The following is a 21,815-nucleotide window of genomic DNA, read 5'->3' as shown; positions in this document are numbered from 1 at the left end:
TCACATCTAACACCAGTAACAGAATTCTCACTTGAACAGTGTTCAAAACAAGCTCCTGTGTTCTTATTCAGCTTTTAAATTCTTGGCAGTAACGCAGAATTGTTCTTAATAATTCAGACTTTGACTATTGCTAAAGGACTTAGCTACATATTAACATCTTCTCTTGGGCATCACCTTCAGCCACAAGTGATACAATCTGCTTGAGCAGACAGTTCACCTACAGAAGGTGATCATTTAATACTAGTCTATAAAACACACTTTTGTTTAACATTCTTGAAGCTGTCTTTCTTTTCAAATAATTCCCCCCATTTTATCTTTGTCTTTCCTTACCCTTCCAACACCCTCTTGTCTCTGAAAACTAAATTCTTGTGGTCAATAATACCATATTATATTTTAGTTTAAGAAGTGGGCAATTCTGCGACTGAAAATTGAAGATGTTGTTCAGAGTACCTGATGACATTTGCAAAGATCTAGCTGTAAATACAATTACAACTCTCAATTATCTGTAGTTTATCCAGGTTCACAGGGCATACTACCAGACTCCTCAGGCTGCGGGTACAGGCACGCTATACAGGCACAATTTAGATCCGTCACTAAGAAGTACTGCATCTGAGGGCAAGCTCGAGTCTGGAAACAGGCTATCTATTTTCACGAAGCACAGTGCCTGAGCTAGTAAGCCCTCTGGACCCAAGGCAGATCCATGCAGGGGCAACTCAGGTGTATCAGCATTATGTTCCTAATACCAGGGAGACTGAGGAGAGTAGGATGCAGAGATAATCTAATAGTCCTACACTGAATCAGCCTCAGTTCAAACAGTGTTCATTAGCTCTAGCCCTACCAGGGTGAGCTGACTCCTGCAGAGCCCCTCAGGCTCTCCGCGCCATCCTTCCTAGCTGTCTAAATTACTGTGCTAGACACACTGCTGCTCAAATGCAGAGGTAGATGGGGTCTGGCACTGAGCTGTGGCTAATAAGCTCCAGGGAGTGCTGAGAAGGGAAATTAATAGATTCCTGAGTAGCTCTATGCAGAACTAATCATGATTTTCTCTTGGCTGAAGGTAATAAACCTCAATGAAGTCAAGCTGAATCTGTAAAGTGCCACTGAAATATCCCTGTAGAGCACTGCCCAGTGAATGCCACGGTACCGTATTATCTGGGTTTTGCCAAGAGCCAGGCTATCCCAGACTGCCAATACTCTGCACAGTGAAAAGCTGACTGCACTTCGGTTTCTAAGCTAAGGATAAAGTGAGGAAACAGCAATACACACAGAAATATTCTCCTTCAGCCATGGGAAATTTCTTTTCTGGTGTAACAACTAGACCTCAAGGAATAATCGTAACAAGGTCAACAATGAATGGGTAACTCCTTTCATCTAATAATGCTACAGCATCACTGCCCAGACGCCCATTTCTGGAGCATATTAGGTCTTCTAACACACCCATATGAACAACAAAGAACAGCCTTCAGACACAGGGAAGTGAAGGACTGAAGTAATTCTTGATTCTCGTCATCTTTGTTCAATAGGTGAACTCTGTATGTATATTTGAAGTTACATTCAGTTAATAACATGAAAACAATAGAATTACTATTTTTTCAGTCTGTGGTATAAAATCAAGGCAAGTATAATCAAACAAGTCAAATTTATCAACCGCAGACGAGCCAATTACATCACAGCTTCAGGACCTAATCTGGGTAACACCACGCGGTCTGTGAGCCATCAATAGCATTCCAGATGCGTAACTGAGGACAGACGATGGCCTGCAAATCTTTACTCTTGTGATTTGGAAGAAACAAATAACCAAGTTTAACTGCAAAATTCAAAATTGAGTTTTCCTGGCTGACAGTTAAATATGCTCTTTTTTACATGTTAAATACTACTTATCTATATTGAAAATGTGCAAACTTCACGTAACAGTTGACAAATTCAGTTCTGTGAAGTGAGCAACTTATTTAGAACCACCGAGATAAGATGAATATGGAATCCCACTGGGTTATTTTAGCAGCCATTTTAAAGAAGTAACACTACAGTTTTTCTCAGTTTGTGAATGATGTACAGTACTATCAGACCATTTGGTTATTCCTACTTCTCTTTCAAATCCTAGGAACAAAATAAAATACTCGTGCAAGAAGCAAAACAGAAGAGAAAAAACAGAAGAAAACCATTATTCTTCTCAGCAAGGTAAGTCCACAGAACAACGGGAATTATGACAGGAAACAAACTGTTCTCAGGTTTATTTTCAATTTTATATCAACGCTCAAGTGTTCATTTCTATTACTCGCCAGATTTTAGAAAACTGACTTCAAAACAGAGAACATACTTTTTTATTCTAATACCTAGGTATGCTGTCATTCTTCTTACATTCACTATTCTTAATTTTTCTTTCTTTAAATAAGAGTTCTCACAATTAAGGCTTTTGAATATCATTTTTATTACTGAACATAAATGAGCATGATTGTTGACTTCTTGACTTTCTGAGAAGAAATCACCCTTCAACATGTTTTTGAAAGCAAAGACTATACCCACATTCTTCCACTTAAAGGTCACTAATACTTGAAAATTGGTCTCACAGTCTGTGATGACAGAAAAACGTCCTTAAAAATTTAATTTCCCTTTATATGAATTTAAAATACTTCAAGCTTCATCTGAAAGCAACAGTTACAGTATTTTTGGTTAAAAAAAAAAAATATCCATGTACTGAGTTGCTCAACTTTGCTGCCAGCTATCCACATCCCTACTACCAACTATCCACATCTCTGCTGCATGCATTTTTATATTTAACATCTTTGACAACATGATAAGGTATGTCAAGGATAATCACTCCACCCCTTTCAGCACAAATACAACTTCCACCCAAGTTCTTTCTATATCTTCAACTAGCAACATCGGTCTTCTGGAGAACAACAAAACAAAACTCAAAACCTAGGAAAAACCCTACAATGATCAAAATAAGTTATGCAATGCTTTACAAAAGCTTTGAAAAAAGTCTTTCTGCATTTTTACTTCATATAAATGATTAGATTATCCTTCAAAGCACAACATGGTTATCTTTAGCAGTATCTAAATTTTGCATATCTTCAGAGGTACTATACATTATAATGAATTCATGATGAACTCAGCATTGCTCAACAGAAAACATCTATAGTGGCTACACACGACACTAAGTATTTCCCTTTTCCTTTCCTCCTTCAGTCCATTATTTTAAATCCCTTTTATCCTTGTGTTATTGGACTGGGAGAAAAAAGAAAAGTAGACCTGAATATAATTGAGGCTGATTAACAGCACATGGGAAGAAAACAAAAGTTTGCATTGTCATGTCATGTCTGTCTCACCTTTGCATAATTCAGTAGAATTCTGTTTCTAATACTGTCAATTATGAGTGTTAAATCTACTTAACTGCAAAATCCTTATCAAATATTTGAGCTCTGAGGAAATAAAGGTATGGTATACAAGAAAACTGGTCTCTCTCAGGAAGAAGAGCTATGCAACGTTACTGGTAATCACTTTAACAGCATTCTTCCACTCCAGATATTTGGTACTCATTTCTGGGGAATTAGCTGGCTCATTCTCCATGCTATGGTTTGGTTACTTTCTGGCATCACACTCCTTGTGGGGAACCAGGGTTATCTGCTCCTACAGCAAACTCTGCTAAGCCCACTTGTTTTTTTTTCCTGTCTGAAAGATGGAAGTGCACACCTACCAGAACGCACTGCTGAGATGGCACACACCTCTTGCCCAAAGTTTGCCATTTCTATCCTGCCTAACTTACCTCCTGGTTGGGGGACAAAGCCATGGTCACTGATGGAATACTGGAGCAGGAAGCATGCTCCATCCACACAGACAGCTCACCTTCCAGCAAGACATTTGAGAGCAGGAAAGATGGGATTTTCTGTTTTGTCTGTTATTTTTCCTGACATTTTACATGCTCCCTCCCTCCCTCCCTCTCTCTCTAGCTAGTAGACTTGGGGTGATTGTTCACCTTCAAGAGTTGTGAATTTAGAATTGTTATCCTTAATTCTCAGAGGACAGCTGAAGAGTTATTACCGAGTAAAATGTTATTTGAATATCTAAAATAAAATTTTGAGTTTAAATCGGAGTAAACCTTCGCTGCAAGCAGGGCAGGGGTGTGGCTGAGCTACCAGACACAGAAGGAGAAGACAAAACTGGATATAGATGCAGTATTCAGGTATTCCCTTTCCACAGGTCACAAGCTGCAAGCAGTTTTATACGTTCATTACCAAAAATAAAACCCAAACAACCTCTGACTTTACCACAGGAAAGAATATACAACAATGACAAATTACCATATCACCAGTCATCTGGATGAATGCTGATAAGCGCCAGAAATTTTTATTAGCTTCAAACATTACCTCTTTATTTTTAAAGAGTAGAAGATGCATCTTCTGAAGCTAAGCACCACAAAATTCAAGTCATTCAACTGAAGTTTTATCATGATCAGTGGCTGATACAGGCCCACATTTCTCCTAAGTACTCAGAATAATCACTTAACACTTCCCCACTTGCTCTTTCAGGGCAAGGTAGATCATTTACTAATTCCCATTTAAGATGTTTTCACAGTACAGAGTTGGTTATCCAAAGGCATCTTTTGTCTGACAAAAGTCCCCAAAACATACTGATGGACAGCGGTCTGCAATAACAAACCTTTGCTATTCAGATTAAACTGACTGAAACGTTCAAGCATTTGTCCGGGAGAAGGAGGAAAATGGATTTAAAAGTGTATTTTTAACATGAAGACAAGGCAATAAACAATCTAATATAACTTTGAAGTTGTTCCCTGCTTTGAGATGGGGGCTGGCCAGATGACTCTCAGAGGTTAATTCCAACCTAAATTATTCTATGATGCTAACACTTACATAGAACTTGAGAAGAGCGCCATCTGAATTGCAACACCAGGATCTTCTTCCCAAATACTCATGAGCAGTGTTCAGCAGCATGAGTGAAGAAGGCAACATAGGGGTATCAGGACTCACTGGAAGAAAGAAGTTGGTAAATATTTAAGAAGCACAGAACTGAGTTAAATCCAACTAGCCAATACTTCATCTGGCAAAAAGAAGTTTCCTCTGTGATAAGAAAGTGATGTTTGCGTACCCTTCTACTCCCTTCAGCCAGCAAGATAAGATGACAAACAAAAAAGTATGTTCTTATTTATATTCCAGAGCTAGATGGTAAGGAGCTCAGCTCCAATATGTAAAAGTGAATAATTAACCCACCTTCTTCTCCCTGGTTCTGCTGCTGCTGCTGGCTGCAAAGGGATCGAAAAGCATCTTCCTCATGCTGGATGATCCTGTGCAGGATAATCCATGGAAGCACTGAGGAGACGTATGGTTCTTTTGGTTCTTCCTGGACTGCCATGCTGCAGTCTATGATCTAATAAAGAAACAGACATTATACAGACAAAGTGATACGAAATAAACAGCAGGTGTGAATCCTTTCCAAACAACCCAGAGTTGGTAATGCATTTTATTCTAAGGAAATAATTGAAAGTTGAGTCTCAGCTTCTCACAATGAGTGGCGGTAAAAGTCCTACAAATAAGATCAACTGGTACGGGGAAGGGTAGAAGATCATTTCCCCTACCCTGACATTCCTCTTGCATCATCATTTTCCAACTAGCTATTTCTCTGTTAACACCATATACAAACAATTCAAAGTAAGCAAATGCGCAGCATCAATTCTTAGTGTTAGTAGGCCTCATTACTGTACAAGAAAATTTATCTACAATACAGCAAGGAAGAGGAACTTCGTTAAAAGAATTCCTGAATTCTTTACCAGGTCTTACAACAACTGTTAAAGACCAACTAGAATCATTAACAGATGCTATATAAATTATCTAACTGAATAAATTCTGAGCAACACAATGCTGTGTCACGGAACCGTTGTCCTAGCATTTCTCATAGACAACTGCGCATTTTATTGCCACAGTGCCAGACATTTCCAAAGTCGTACACTTTTCTCATATTCTTTCACACGTTAACAGCTTTTCTATTGGTATTTATATAGATAAAGAATCGTATTTATTATTACTACAGAAACCATTTAGGATATTACAATGAATACTCTGCTCTCCAGAATTCCATAACATAGTGACACACATACAACTTTACACAATGAGAGTATGATTTTGTGAGTAGTGAAGGTCCTTGGCTTTTACTGAAGTAAATGGAGATTTGAGAGTTGCAAGCACATTGAATTTTGACATTAACTAGACTAGCTTAACAAAACTGAGTCTCTGCCATTTGTTACCTGGACTGAAAAATATTCACAGAATCATAGAATAGAATCATAGAATAGTTTGGGTCGGAAGGGACGATTCGTTCAGTAGTTTTAAGGCTTGAAAGTACCTTCTTTAAAAGGCTAAAATTAGCTGTATTCGTAATGCTAGAAACAGTCTGCACATCATTTTTTTCCTGCCCTCTTCTCATCACCCTCTCTGTTTTTACTGGAAAAACCCTTAGCTCGGCCATCACTTGCAAGCAACTCTACCATGTTTGTAAGGCTTACGGGATCTTGTCTTCTAGCCCAAAGCACATTGCAGCCAAGATCAGTGCCATAACTTACAAACTGCCCAGCCAGCTCAATCAGTCTTTGCATTATCACCATTTCAGATAGAGTAAGAAAATAGTGTGGTTCCTTGGGTTATCCCACTACCATTCTTTGATTATTTTAGGCAGCTTGGTGTTTGAAGGTACCTGCTGTTACTGATTCTAGCACAGGCGTGCTCAGTGCATCTCTAACGTACTGAAATGAAAATGAAGACTATGAAGGTAATGCTCATCTTCCCCCAACAAAAATGTAACCCAAAACGTCACTGCGAGTGGGTGGCAATTCAGACAGCAGCAGTATCATGTCTGAAGGTCCGTAGCACACAATATCTCTTTCCTAGTGCAAGTGAACAGGTTACCTGAATCAGGTTGTTTGTTAATCGAACAAGGCTTGGTGTTATAGAAGAGTCTTTCAGGATGCTGCTGGCTGATGATAATGAAGTATCTATTCCTATGAGCAGTTGTGTTACCGTAGCAACCCACTCTTCTTTAGCAGAGGCTGCTGTCACATTAATCATCTGCTGAATTGCTTCATTCAAGGCAACTTCTGAGCGTTCAAAGCATTGCTTGTAATCTTTCAGTTTGAGCAGGGAGTCCTAGGGAATGTAAATGTGAAAAAAGTCTGTTACAAGGATGAAGAGTTTATTTTAAACTATGAATGCGCAGCAGGGCAAAGCAATACACTATATACAGTTAATGTGGTTACTTTAATGAAACGATAACAGAACACCTTTAAATATGACATTAAAAAAAGGACAAGAGGAGGTGCCTGGACCCTGGATGACAAATATACAAGTAGGATCTAAATTTCAAAAAAATCATCACTGAATCTTTCTGCTTTAATAAGAGATGCAAGAAAAAAATATTCAGGAAAGGGTCTAAAATTCTGTAGGTCTAAAATTCTAATGATATGGAGTTGAGTAGAGGCCCTACAGAAACAGGGTTTGGATCTTTATGGTCTTGTGCTACCATTTTATTACTTCATAAATAACAAAATAGCAACTATAAGGCTAGCATTATAGCAACATCCTCCTGCTTCTTTCTACTCTGCCAAGGTTGGGTCATGAGATGGCACGGAGGCTGCAGGACTTGGTTCAGTCCAATTAAAAGAGCATAAGTCTTTTTTTGTGCAACCTTTTTTTTACCCCAGAGAACCCGATAGGCTCAAACTGTTCTACAGCTGATCTCATTTGTACATTTATTTTCATAGTGTCAAATGGACTAGATCTATAGCAATTATACTGGATGTATCTATCAAAATTCATGCAGGACAGATACACTACATCATAAAAATCATTTATATGCTAGATAACTTTTAAGTTTCAGAATGGTTGTCAATCACCATATAGTCAACATCAGCAAAAGCAGGAAGTATCCAGAGCAGATGCAGATAGCATGAATCCATCCATAAGATGTCTCTGCAGATGATTCAAGTTTATTTGAATTTACAGTTTTTCTGGCCATTTCACGTAGGCCTTGGACATCTTATATCTTTAGCCACATTCTCAGTTAGCAAAAGCTGGCATATTGCTAATGATGTCGATAAAGCTATACTGTTCAGACCATTTACAGATTTGGTTCCACGTTTTGCTTTGTAAATAAGACTCATTAACCATTAACACCCACTCTAGAAATCCTTTCATCCTTTTTTCAGGAATAAGTCTTAATCCCTTACTAAAAAAGATTTTTTAAGAAACAAAACAAACCTGTAGGAGAAGCAGCTGTGCTGGTCTCTCTGGTATGGATGTTACAAATTCCAGATGTTTTGCTCTGCCATAACCATTAAAGCATAGCGTTGGACGAAGCAGATGCACCACTGCATTATAATCCCCTGCCTCATACAGTCGCTGGATCTCTTCCAAAGACTGGCATCTCTCCAGAGATTTTAGGTTCTTTTCAATCTGCAAACACCACAGATGGCACAATCCAACTTTCATTTTGTCTTCACATACATTTGACTACTGACATTTCTCCTAGCAGTTTAGCTGTAAAGCTATGTGAACTCTACAGCTACATCCAGGAATATAAACCAGGAAGAAAACACCTACTGTGTAACACTTCACCCGTTCCACAGATTTTTAATTATTATATAATATATGACTTTAGTGCTATAATGATGTTAAACTTTTTTGCCTCAAGTCCCAAAATCACACATTTCTACACTGCAAGAATACATCCATCAGATGGACTTCAAAATGAAGACGGAATCTCCTGTGTTGGAGTTCATCCCCCAAAACAGCAACAGAAAGAATAGAAGTTGGACATCCCTTTGTTTAAAAGTGTATGCAAATTGTTATGTGGAAAACAGACTGCTGAAGTAAAGAGCTCATTTAAGCAAAGGTGAACAGAAAATAAAATACTAATCTAATAATCTACTGTTCTACATGCAGCTGCTCTAATATTTTTATTTTGCATAAAAGCAATCTGAAGTTGTACAGGACCAACAGATCCAAAAGGTGTCTTTTTGAAAAGGAGATGATGGCCTTGACATCATCATTAAACTATTAACCTGCCCTTTCACTCTTAAAAAAAATATAGGACAGATATGGTAAACTTCCATCACAAAAGAGCTAATTCATAGATGACCTTTGAAACTGGGAGGGATGGAGTGGGGAGAATACACCTGCAAATTAATTCTTACCTCTTCTAAAGAAACAACAGAATCAACATGTAGATTAGGTAACCGTATTACGACGCTGCATTCATTGCCAGCTTTAGCTTGCATTGTAGTGGAGCTCTGTAGCATTTCAGTGCAGATATCATAGTTTTCAAGTGCCTGTTCCATGTCTCCCTACAGAAACAGTACAGAGGAAAACAAACAAAAAAAACTAGAATTCTGTCTGCAGCAAGGGTTTCTAAAGCATGTAGAAAATGTTTAAATTCAATGCAGGCACTGCCAGTGTGATTACTGCACATCCTCCTAAATAAAAAACAAATACAATTGACAATCTCGAATTAAAAAAAAAAGCAGCAGTATATCTTACCAGTGACTTTAATAACAGGTAAAACAAATCAGAGAAATAGAATTCAGCTTGCATAAATTTGAAAAATTAATTTGGATTGCTAAAATCCCTTTCCTTTAAAGACATGGAAGAGTAGAACAGCAGAAATACCTCTTCCATTTGTGCAAACAAAAACATTGAGTCAAGAAACATTCTTATATTCTGCAAAGTGAATGCATTCTACTCGCTCTGTCCAACTGAAGTAGATACTGAAGTTGAGTGGTCAGGAGAGGAATGCAAGCTGCACAGGCAAAATATAACTCTCTATATCTGAAGAAAAAATGGCAGTAGCCGTATAGGAACTCTTATTTCTCCTCAAGTAAGTTTATTAGAAAGGAATCCTTAGATGCAAAAAATAAAAATGGAAGGAACTGGTAGGTTCACATTCATGAAACTGACTCATGTTATTAGTTGACAATTGACTTAAACATAATTGATGCATAAACAAACTTTTTGATGTCCTGAGGAAGCAACGCTTGGAGGGGAGAAAAAAGTCTGGGATCAAACAACATTTCTTTCAAATTATTCCCTCAGTGATAGGTTTAAAACCCTCTGCTTCAAAATCTGCATATTAAATTAAACGTCTCCAAAAGAAGAATCATGCTACCTTGAAAAAGCAGAGGGGAGAGTAATTAAACATACAGTCTGCTTCAGTTGAAAGCTGCATTTTGAACTGTCTGGTACTTTGATAGTATCCACTAGTCCAGGTCCCCAAAAAATCCATGTTCTGCAGCTACACAATACTACGCCAAATAACTTTGGTCCAAATACTTTTTTAAGCTGAACACCAGCTAATTTAAACACTTACATATTAAACATATCTGAATATTAGCTTAGCGTGTGAGACCTCCTACTTAATTTCCATCTCTACCCTTAGGGATAGTTAATTATATTATAAAGTAAAATGAAATCACTGGTTTGAGCTGATTTTATCCACATGCTTAAATGAGCTGAGATTCCTGAATCAGCTGTAGCATCTCTGAACAACATTGATTTTAATTTGGGAAAAGTTTTATTTGTTAAATCGAAAGTAAAACAAACCTGCAGTGCTAGAAAGCGAGCTTTCAGCCAATACACCCGAGTGACAAACTCCATCCAGCCTTCCTCAAATAAATCTCGCTGTGAGGATGCAAATGACAGCTGCAACAGGTCTCCCAAGAAATGAGTTCCGGGGAAGTCAGGACCAAACTTTCCATTCACAGAGGCAGCAGGGCAATTTCGTGGAGAAACTGCAACTCAATAAATTACATTTTATTATAAAGTTACTAGCATCCCATGAAAAGAGTCCCACATAGTAGTATTTCAAAAGCACTGATGTACTTTAAGGCAAACAATTGATAGACCAATAAAATCCAGATCTGAAAGATATTCATTAAGAAAAAATAGCTCCAAAACCCAATGAATTCCTGGAAACATTTCTTCATATACCTTGAGTGTTTTTAGAGTCTGAAGAAAGTAACATCCAGTTCTCACCTGTAGAGCTCTTCCCTTTCGTCAGTAGCCACTGATCTAATTGCAGTTCCATGCAAGAAAGGCTCATCAACATCATATCCTTCAGAAAAAGTATGGAGATATCAAAAAAGAGTATACAGGAAGAAATGCGTTAAAAGAAGAATTAAAAAAACCCCACCACTAAATTTGCAATTTACTTCAAAGAAAACCTTCAGCTTGTCCTCTTGGGATTTCTATTCCCAAGCTATAACTACTTCATCCTCTGTCTAAAGGTGTATAATAGCATTTACAAATCAACAGGTACAAAACAAAACAATACTTAGAAAGAGCATTAAAAAAAAAATTAAATAAATCTCAGCTCATAAAAGAAGGTAGGCAGAACAGCACTGCCTGATGTTAGAAAAAAGTGATATCCCTATTTTTGTATCTGGCTGAAATAAAACTATATTAAATTGCTAAATCATGCTAAAAGCATGTTTCCAGAATACAGTAGAAGTACTGATATTTGAGAAATAAGTCTATATCCTATAATTTTTTCAGTATTTATCTCCACGAGACTGAGTATGTACTCTAGTATTATCAGCTTATTAATGCTTGCTGGATAAAGTTCAGGAGTATATTAAAAAATCGCATCACCATGGATCTCTGCCAGGTAGTTTTGTGCAGTGAAGAATATACTATTTTCTGATTAAATTCATAGGAATAAGGGCTACAGGTCCTTTACAGCTGTAAAAACCAGGTGCTTGTGAAAAGGTTCAAAAGTCCATACACATTACCAGAATAGCCCTTTACAATCTTAGAAACCCAGATTTATTACACTCGGGATAGCTTGCAGATCAAGTTTAAAATAAATTCAAGGATGAAAAAGAATAGACAAGCATGAGGACAGTGATTTTTAATAGTATAGCTAAAAAGTCTTGACTTTTTAAATTTTACATACAAGCAAGCAGTTATGCAGTAATAATGAGAAGCAAGGGAAAACATGCATAAATATATTTACATTTGTTTAAAAAAGGGTATGTATAGATGAAAAATATTCAGAAATAGAAAAGTCACAGGATGTATAAAAAATTTAACATCTGCTACATAGCAATATTTTTGTTTGTTTTGTAAACTAAGTAAATGGAACATAGTTTTCAGAATTCATTTTTCATTTGCAAAAAAGTAGAAACACTGTTGATCTGAAAAAGCAGTATTTCAAACTGCAGTCATACCAAAGACAAATAACTTCCCAAATGAATACACACTGCTAACATAGAAAAGATAACATAGGCAGGCTCAGTGGACAAGAAGTATCAGTACTGGTTTTATAATTCAAGTATCATCACCTTGTGTCACTGAGCTGGTTTAACATTAATTTAATGAACTTACCATTTTTTCTATCTGCATTTGTGAAATCTACATATTTATAAAGGTAATAAAATGGTGCTGCTGGGGGGGTGGGGTTGGTTTCGTTTTGTTTTTACTGTAAATTGCAGGTTATTTTGAAACTAAACTGTATTTACTCTATTTAGAGCAGAAATGCTGACCCTCAATCAGCCAGTGTGAACAGAGCAGCCTCTCTACTCACCTGATGACAAAACAAAAATTTGTGTCATATCAGAAGCAAAGGGAGGGGAAAAAAAAGAAAGCGCAACAACAGAGTAAAGGAGTAAAACATATTTACATCTGTAGTATTTATACTACATCTCTATGCATATTAGGTATAGAGTATACTTGCATATAGCACCACCCAGATAGGTTCAGGAGCTCAGGAACAAACAGTTATGCGAGCTGCAGTACACCACAGTTTATGAAAGATGCAACAGCTAGGACAAGCAGCTCCCCAGACAGAGCTAAGCAAAACCTGCGTCTAATTGCTGGATTTCAGTTAGGTGCTTTTGGTACACAGTGAGCAGCACAGCAGCAAATAGAAGTATAAGGAAAAGAGTTTCATTACCTTGATATGCTGATTACTTGAGTCCCTCAGTAATGGATTGGGAAGACTACTACTATGCTTTCTCCAGCTATTATAGATACTAAGGACCACCTCACACAAGCCAGGAGGCCACTTCACTAGGAACTTTTGGCTGATGACTTTCAGATATCTCATCATCAGCTCCAAGATCCCACCATTGTTCAGGTTATCCATCAGGAATTCATGAACGTCCTGTTTTTCTAGAAAGCAGATAAACACAAAGCCATACATGTTTAAGGTCAAGGCAGACCATAACTTGAAACCAGTAAGTTTCAACAGTGTTTTATGCACTGATCTTGCAGCAGTTCTCCTGTGCTGCATGCATGCAGAATTAAGTTATTGTATTCCAATCTGTTTAAATGGGAAACTCCACACAACAGAGCTCTTGCACACAGTAATTAAGCAGTCCCCAAGACTTTAAAAAAATCACACTTGTTACCAGCTGAGATATTTTTATGCCAAAAAATTATACTTTTTAAAGTAACATATACTTCTGTATCTTCTAGATGTGATAGGAAAATATGGAAAATAAAGCATACAATACGGAAGAAACAACAGAGAAAGAGGGGGGGTTATAATGAAATCCTTACCAGATTCCATAAATGTTGTAGAATCAAATGACAGTCTATGTGGTCCAACATGCTGGAAATTCTCCTCTTTGATCTCTGACTGCACCTCATAGTTATTGAAAGGGTCCTCCTCCTCCTCTGGATCTAATTTCCTTAATCTGTGTGAAAGGTGGGCAAAAACCACAATATCAACAAAATCCTCATTCTTTCTTTCACTAGTAAGTGAAACCTAAGCATGGCACATTGTGCATATTTCAACAGTGAAAGTACATTAACTGAAGCAAATTCAGAGATTTATATCCGGTTCCCAAATTTTGTCCAAACCAAGATTACCTTGTTTATCTTATCCATTCTGATATCTGCATTGTCCTCTAATTCAGTTTCACATTAATAAAAGCTTTCTTATTTTTCAACTGGTTTTTAGTAATTTTCACTAAAAACAGTTTTATTAAATTTATGAGAAGACAATGCATCACATCTGCTTCAAAAACTAACATGGGTCTAGTGGTTTTAGGGTTGGGGTATATCAATCAAACAAAACCCCAGACAGCTCCCTCTACTTAGCTCTTGATACTCTCATAATGGAAGTTATTCCTGTACAGTACCTGGAAGGAAGGAATTTCACCAACAGCTCTTGAAAGTCAACCTTCTCCTCTTTTTTACACTTGGTGTTCCGGACTCTAGCAGATCTCCTTTTTGCTGTTTCACCACTATCTTCTGTAATTCTCCTTCGCTTCACACCTTTCTTAGATTTATCACCTGCAGATATGTCACCTAGAAAGAGAATTTTAAAAAAGAAAAAAAAAAAAAAAAAGAAAAAGATACTGACAGGTTAAATTGCCAAACAAACAGTGGATAATCTTTTTTATTTAAAAAAAAAAAGTTATTTGTGGCTGACACTTTATCTTATTCTACAGCAACACTTCAGATTCATTGGTTTCCTTCTGAAGACAGTGCCAAAAATTTAAAAATAATAATAATAATAATCACTTTAATATAAACTGGCTTTGGCATTTTGCATAAAAATGCTCGTCTGAGCAACAAATCAACCTGACTCTCAATTCCATTAGATAGGAAAGTAAGTCCACTGTCCTGAACACTGGTCCTATGTCTTAGTCAGGAATCAAAGATTTTCAGGCAGTGTAGATGGCTTTCCTTTTCTAATGTGAAGGGTTAACAGAACTTAATTTTATAGTGCTCAACTTCACTTTTTCTACCAGACATTATATATAAGCTGAAAAGGTTCTGAATCCAGCAACATGCAGTTTAAAGACAGCATTTCCCAATGAATTCTGTAGTGCTTTTAATACCCAGATAAGTAGGAAAGATATTTTGAATCTTAGACTGAAGTACCTTGCTCACCTACAGTAGCTCCTGGTTCCAATGAATTCTGACTGTGACTTGGAAAGTTGGGTGTCGTTGGAGTATAAGGTAATACAGGATCTGGCATTGTCACCACTGGATTAGTGCTGACAGGAGTCGGCTGAATAACACTGACAGGAGTAGAGGTAGGAGAAAGAATCAAATGTTGAACTGGGTCTCGGTATTCTGAGAGATCAATTCTCTTTCCCAGACTGGGTCGAGGAGGATCACATGTTGTGAGGTGGTGATACATGGCAAGCAAAGCTTCTCCTAAACACTTCCACCTGCATGTGGAAACACAATGGCATCGCAACTTCATTAATTCTTGTCACATTATTTTCTAAATTATATTTACAAACCTAACAGCATTCAACACTGTTTTTCTCCAATAGCTTAGAGGTAGCAAGAGCAGCTTTTCAGTGGGAAAGGGATACACATTTGAGTGTCAAAACCTGTCCCACATCTAGAAAAGCTGGAGAGTATCTTTCTGTATTTCCTGTCATATGGACCATTGACAATTTCAGGCCTGGAACAGAGGTCCATAGGAGCTTTCCTTCTAGAATACACCACTTAGAGAAACAAGAACAAAATGTGGCAGCAGGCAAAAGTTTTCAGAGGAAACCGGTGAGTTTGTTGCAGTAGGAAGGAAAGGGGAGTCAATAATGTGCCTTATCTCAGAAAATGTCTCTAACAAAAAAAGGTCTATGCGGTAGTTGCTGAGGAAATTATTCTATACTGAACCCTTGAAAAGTAGTATCAAAGGAACCATTTTCAGGTTCTGCATTCAATCAACAATAAAAAAATCTCACCCTTATCCACAAGTAGAAGCAACTTCTCTGCAATAGGACCTACGTGCAGCGTCCATTAATATTCCAGAAAAATAAGTGCAATAAAAAATCCAAACCAAAACCCAATCCCTTATGCCTTAATAAAGACATATATAACAACTTATTAGTATCCTTATATCTTGCTGCAAATAAGGAACTGTAATTTGTTTCTGAGTTTCCATTATCCCAATAGTAAAAACATTTTTTAAAAAGCTAAACTTACTTTGAAGTTCATATACAAACTAGTCACATACGAAAAATCCAGTAATACAGTTGGAATGGCTGCCAAGTTATTCTTAGTTAGGAAGGGATTTGGGGGGTTTTTTTGTTTGTTTGGTTGGTTGGTTGGTTTTACATCACTGGTTTTAATTCAAAGGTTGAAAACTGATAGATATGGGGTTTATGCTAAAATCATAAGCACACCAAACCAACTATAAACTCCTAAAATATGAAAACACTGGGGGGTTGCTTTGTTTGTTTTTACAAGAAAAAAGTGTTCAGAAGAAATTTGAAGTGCAACACAGTTGTCAGCATAAGTGGCTTCAGAGAAATCTTTCAAAAAGAGAAAATATAAAGACGTACGTGAAAAAGGGAATTGGCTGGACCAGTCTGAGGTCTGGTTCTCTGTCACGCACCAGCAAAGCTTGTCTTTTCTTACGCAGCTCCAGTGCTTCATCTATGATTCTTCCTGTTTCAGCTGCACTCACATTTACATTATGGATAGACATGTCACTAAGAAATAATAAGAAATGAAGACAAGTTAAAGTTTTTGTTTGTCGGTTGTTTTTTTGTTGTTTGGGTTTTTTTAGAAGACTGGGGAGATTCATGTGATATCTTTCTATAACATAACAAAAATAAACAGTGTTAAAACAAGCATTCAAATAACATTATTTTACAGACTTTATAGCATGCATATAGAAGTGTTCACCATCCGAAATCTTTGTTCTGCCTTAAAAACTAAAAGATAAAGGGAGATTGTCCTATTCTGTTTTCCAAACACTGAGAAATGAAAGGAAAGCAGAAGCTTTTGTTTTCTTTCTGGGACAGAATTTTTTGGTTCAGAAAAAAATTGTATGGCTGAGAAATCCCTTTCATTTCAGAGTGCTATTTTGAGGAATTCACATCATCACAAATAAAATTTGGAGTTGAAAAGTGTCTTGTATAGTCTGAGTCTAGGAATGAATTTTTGAAAGTGAAAAATAATCCACTTTTTCAAAGATATCACAATCCAGAAACAAAAAACAAGTGGCTAAAAGCCCTGGCTTAATTCAACATGTAACTCATTTTAAGAGCCAGACCTAAGGCAGCTTAATAAATCAGGGTCTCTGTAACTAAACAAGACTTTCTGTTAAAGGTCTACTGCTATACATAGAACCCTAGAGCCTTAAAATTTAAGTTATCCTTTCTCTCCTATATCTTCTAAATACTCTGTACTTTCACATTTTAGATGTTAGGAGTATAGTAGTCTAAAATGTTAAACATGTTTTTGACTGATTTATTGCATAACTTAGGTTCCACTTCCATTTACCACATACAACTTATATAGGGTACTGATGTTATCTGCACATGCAGCGATTACTATATTCAGTAAGACTGAACTATAATTAAATTAAAAATGTAACTTCTTTCTTGAATTCTGCTGACCATCACAGCAACATATTACAGTATCAGAAGCAGCTCTGATGCTGAATGGTCAGTTAACTTAGACAGATCCTGTAAATTTTATGGGCCTCTATTTTCTTTTCCCACTTTCCTCCTACCCACTTATACTATAAAATCCACAAACAAAGAGACAGTCTACTTTGCAGAGCTACATGACACCAAACTTTTAGTAAAAGTTTTACATACTGCAATAAAAAGAGCAATAATAAAGGACTAAAATCTCAAACATAATATTGCAAAATATTTTCAGAGTTGCAGTGGTCTGAGAGCTTAATAAACTAAGAATTTCTGCATCTCGAGTACAAATGAAACATACAAAGTCGTCTGACTGTACTCATTTGTCAATAAAAATCAGTAAGACTCCCTGAAACCTATTGATATGAGAAAATTGTTATCAAGTCCCAGATTTGTAACTGCTTGGAAAAGCAGTAACGTGTGTGGGTTTGGGGGGGTTTGTTTGGTTGGTTTGGTTTTTTTAATTAGGAAAAGAAAACTAAAATGAATGTTGCAGGTATCAGCTGCAAATAAATAAAATAAAACAAAGGAAGACGATTACAAGGGATCTAGGTATGCAAATAAGAGAGCAGCAGCAAATAGATTTTTTGCCTCTTTCTACCTCCCTCCAAAAGTAGTTACTGAAGAACATTCTGTCAGCAGCACCAACACTTAAGATTGTTTTATTATTTAGAAGGCAGGTCAGCAAGATATTGTTATAGCTTAAAGCATTATATCTCACCAGCTTTTCTGAACTACCCCAACCCCAAAATTCACACTCCAAATGCAGTATATACTGTAAGATGACATTCACCATTTGAGGAACATCCTTAAGGAATCTTTCCGGAGGCAAGGCTGCTCCTCAAAGATCTTCTCCTTCAGAACCAATCCTTTGCTATATAGACAGTCTTTTTCCAGAGCTTTGCAGATGAAGTACAAACATGCTGACAGAGAAATAGAAATCGAATGGTCAATCGCCGCTTTGGTTCATTCAAAAGCTCCCATTTCTGGGCTTCATCTACACCACTGAATTCCAACTAAACATGACATTTACATAACTTAGACCAATAGCTTTGTAACATGTCAAATAATTACATGCACACAGTTAAAATAACCTATTATGTCTTCCCAAGTATTATATCCAGAAAAAGAATATCATTAATTTTGCTTAAACAATTTTTGCAGTACATCTTTTATTTACTTTCAAGACTCCATTCCTGCACAAAAGACATTAGAATCATAAAGCAGAACCACAATCATTTACCATTTTTGTGTTATCAAATGTCTTAACTGCAGATTCCATTAGTGTAACAAGCAATGTACCCCACCAGGTTTTTGCTCACGTGGGCAATTACGTGAAGAGAATTAGGACCATTCCAGTAGGACAAACCTAAGGGATCAGATTCAACATTTCTGCCATCTTGCAACTTCTGTCCTAAACTTCCTTTGAATCAGTTCATCCACTGGATATCACTCGAATGTAAAATCTTAGGGTCAGTTGTATCAACTGCTGTAACTACAATTAATCATACTAGGCTTTGAACTAGACTGTAGTTTTATACCCAAATCCTGGAACTATGTAGCTGGAAATGACTAGCAAGACAAAATCAACATACATCGAAACGCAAGAGAACGGTCTACAGGGAAACTTCTTGCAGAGGCTTTGATCTAAGAGACCACAGGCATTTATTTTTAAGGTAACCAGAATTGATACAAACCATCATTACTTTATCATGAAGTAAAAAATCTCTATCGTGAAGTAGAAGTCTCTATCATACCCTAACGTACTGCTTACGCAAGATACACTTTCTCCTATACGATTGCATCGTTACAGTTTTTTATTGGTATGTAAAATTACACGTACCTTGAGAATTTTTCTTGACATGTTGTACTTACTTGTGTAGTCACTGAGTGTGTACAAGATGGTGATAAGGTTATCTAAACAAGGCCAGTGATCAGGATTACACCTGAGACCTTCTTCAAAAGCATGACGAGCCAAAGGTAGGCGGATTAGTTTTATTGCCACACGACCAATTTTGTACCATAGGTTGACATCAGTAGAGTCTAGCATTACAGCCTAGAAAGCATAACAAACAACATTATTCACGTTTCAGACATGCATATCCACTTGTCTACAGTGATTGGCACTGCTTTAGTTTTCAGCAGGGTCATTACCGATTTGGGGACTGAATGGTGAACCGGTTATATCACATATAATGTCAGAAAGTACACAGAATTCAGACATACATTCAAATGATGTACGCTGAAAGGTGTACATCTATATTTTGGCAAGTTTTTGCAAACATTGAGGCTTCAGTGTTTTATTTCAGCTGTACTGTACCTCCAAATAAAACTCCATGGCTGTCTCTAAGTCATCCCGTTGTGCTGCCAGTTGTGCTAGGTTTTTATAGGTGGAATATTTTAACATCAAGCCTGGATGTTTCAGCCCTTCTTTCTCATCACCAGAAAGAACTGCCTAGAAGTGATAAAATAAATGCAACGTGGGCATTAGGAATTAGACAAGTAAAAAGAACAGCAAACAACTTGCCAACTGATAACACTGACATTTCTAATTAGCCAATAAGAAATGAAGTAATACAAACTATAATAAAAATAGTTTCTAAAGTTTCATTCTCTAAAGGTCACCGACCTCTCGCAGAAGACGAATCTCAAGCAGCTCATGATAAGCTTTAGCAGACTCTTCAAATCGGTCATGTTTCTGAAGGTCCAAAGCTTTGTGGTACAAAGCAAAAGCTTCTGCTTCCTGTGGTTTAAAAAATTAGAACCTATTTTGTAGGGCAACTTTATTAAATATACTTATTACTATATACTTATATTTATTATGAGTATCAGTGGTTTCACGCTTTTAATACTTTCTGCTATATAGCAGTCCACATCCAGATTGTATAGCAGAACATCAGCCTTACTGACCTAACATAACTCATTTTTAGCTTGCTAAAGGAGGGTTCAAGAGATAAGATAGCAACACAACTTTCTTAAAAACAAAAAATTATGGCTGAACAATCCCTGCAACAAGAGAGGACAAAACTCCCACCAAGACAAAACTTCATTAAGAAAACTGCAGGTTTACTTACCTGAGCTTCCTTTGTCTGTGTCTTATGACTTTTGAAGGTACCTTCATAGTCATCCTCAATTGTGGAGCTCGCATTCAGTGCTGCAATTCGAATCTAGAACGACAGTCGAGATGTGACAGGTTACATCTTGGATTGTGCCAGACATGACTGTTACATCTACATGTGTCCCAGTTTCCCTTGCAAACTCGATTTTTCTCCTTTTTTTTTTTTTACTTTATTTAGTAAATGGAAAATGCTGAGAGATTTCTACATAAAGTTACAAGAACTGTAATGAATTCAGTCATCACTAATTGCAAATAATAAAATAGCAAAACAATTTCCACCTGAAATCAGCTGCAAAAACAAAATTTCAAGTGTCTTAAAAGCAACAGCTTCTCTAGAACAGATGTGTGCATTACAGTGAATTTTTTCAAATTCTTAAATTTACCAATAACTACAATCGCTCCAAAAACAATGTTCTCATTATGCCAATTTATTCTTAGTCCTGGGGAAAGAGAAAATTTTCAATTTTATTTCTACTAAAACATCTCAAAAACCATCTCAATAAGCCCTTACCATGTTCACAGCTATTCACACTGTCTTTCTCCAGGATTAGGAGGAGGGGCCTAACACAAACAGGTCTGGAAAGTAAACAGGATTAGAATATTTATTCTGTCCATAAAGAAAGCATTCAGAAGTAAAAGACAGGCTGGGAATACTTTAATCAATAACCAATTAACTGTCCTATGTCATCACCACCCCATGCCAAGAGATAAATTGCCCTACCACATAGGAACAATAACATTAAAGTGAATTTTAACTAGAGACAGAGAATAAAATACAAAGTTAAGCACATTCACTACTTCAGGATGGCTTTCAAGACTCTAGTCCTGGCAGTGAGGGGGGAGTGGAAGTATTGGCAATGTAATTACAGCTATAAGGTTATTCAGTTACTGTATAATATTTAATGAACATACATTATATTAACAACATTACAACATGAATCCCTTTAATGACAAAAGCTAAAACCCAAAAAGCTTCTTGAATACTCTGACATTTTATGAGCATGAATCATTACAGCTTATGAGTTTATCTTCAGTTACTTTAAAAAAAAAATTATAGAAGTCTTCCCACACCTTTTATCTATAGCACAAACCAGAGTGCTCTCTCATGTCTAGAAACCACAGCACTTATGGATATTTACAGAACAGGAAAGGAAAAAAAATGGAAGGTTATCTGTGTCTGAGTTTGTCTGCAGCAGGCCATAGAGGCTAGTCAACCCACTGCTCAAAATACTGTCTGCGCCTGGAAATTTCTCTGATTAAGAATGTTTTCATTACTGCTATCCCTGCTAGAAC

At 36.8% G+C, this 21,815-nt stretch overlaps 1 protein-coding gene across 1 annotated transcript in view; it reads right to left on the bottom strand.

Annotated features, from left to right (window-relative positions):
• The window catches only part of CABIN1 (calcineurin binding protein 1), a 115,393-nt gene extending 94,299 nt beyond the window's left edge, over window positions 1-21,094 (bottom strand). The window contains 18 exon segments of the mRNA XM_009330766.1: window positions 4,872-4,983; window positions 5,225-5,385; window positions 6,918-7,154; window positions 8,265-8,459; window positions 9,200-9,349; window positions 10,602-10,789; window positions 11,034-11,112; window positions 12,952-13,169; window positions 13,560-13,696; window positions 14,144-14,312; window positions 14,901-15,184; window positions 16,310-16,459; window positions 18,198-18,327; window positions 19,280-19,460; window positions 19,725-19,859; window positions 20,034-20,147; window positions 20,479-20,571; window positions 21,034-21,094. Coding sequence (XP_009329041.1) covers window positions 4,872-4,983; window positions 5,225-5,385; window positions 6,918-7,154; window positions 8,265-8,459; window positions 9,200-9,349; window positions 10,602-10,789; window positions 11,034-11,112; window positions 12,952-13,169; window positions 13,560-13,696; window positions 14,144-14,312; window positions 14,901-15,184; window positions 16,310-16,459; window positions 18,198-18,327; window positions 19,280-19,460; window positions 19,725-19,859; window positions 20,034-20,147; window positions 20,479-20,571; window positions 21,034-21,036 — 2,736 coding nt within the window. The 5' untranslated portion in view covers window positions 21,037-21,094.
• Between the last annotated feature and the right edge of the window lie 721 nt (window positions 21,095-21,815).

The sequence above is a fragment of the Pygoscelis adeliae genome, unplaced genomic scaffold, assembly GCF_000699105.1.
Source record: "Pygoscelis adeliae isolate BGI_AS28 unplaced genomic scaffold, ASM69910v1 Scaffold358, whole genome shotgun sequence".
Classification (NCBI taxonomy): domain Eukaryota; kingdom Metazoa; phylum Chordata; class Aves; order Sphenisciformes; family Spheniscidae; genus Pygoscelis; species Pygoscelis adeliae.
The sequence above is the reverse complement of the archived record's forward strand: the minus strand, read 5'-3'. Positions and strand labels throughout refer to the sequence as shown.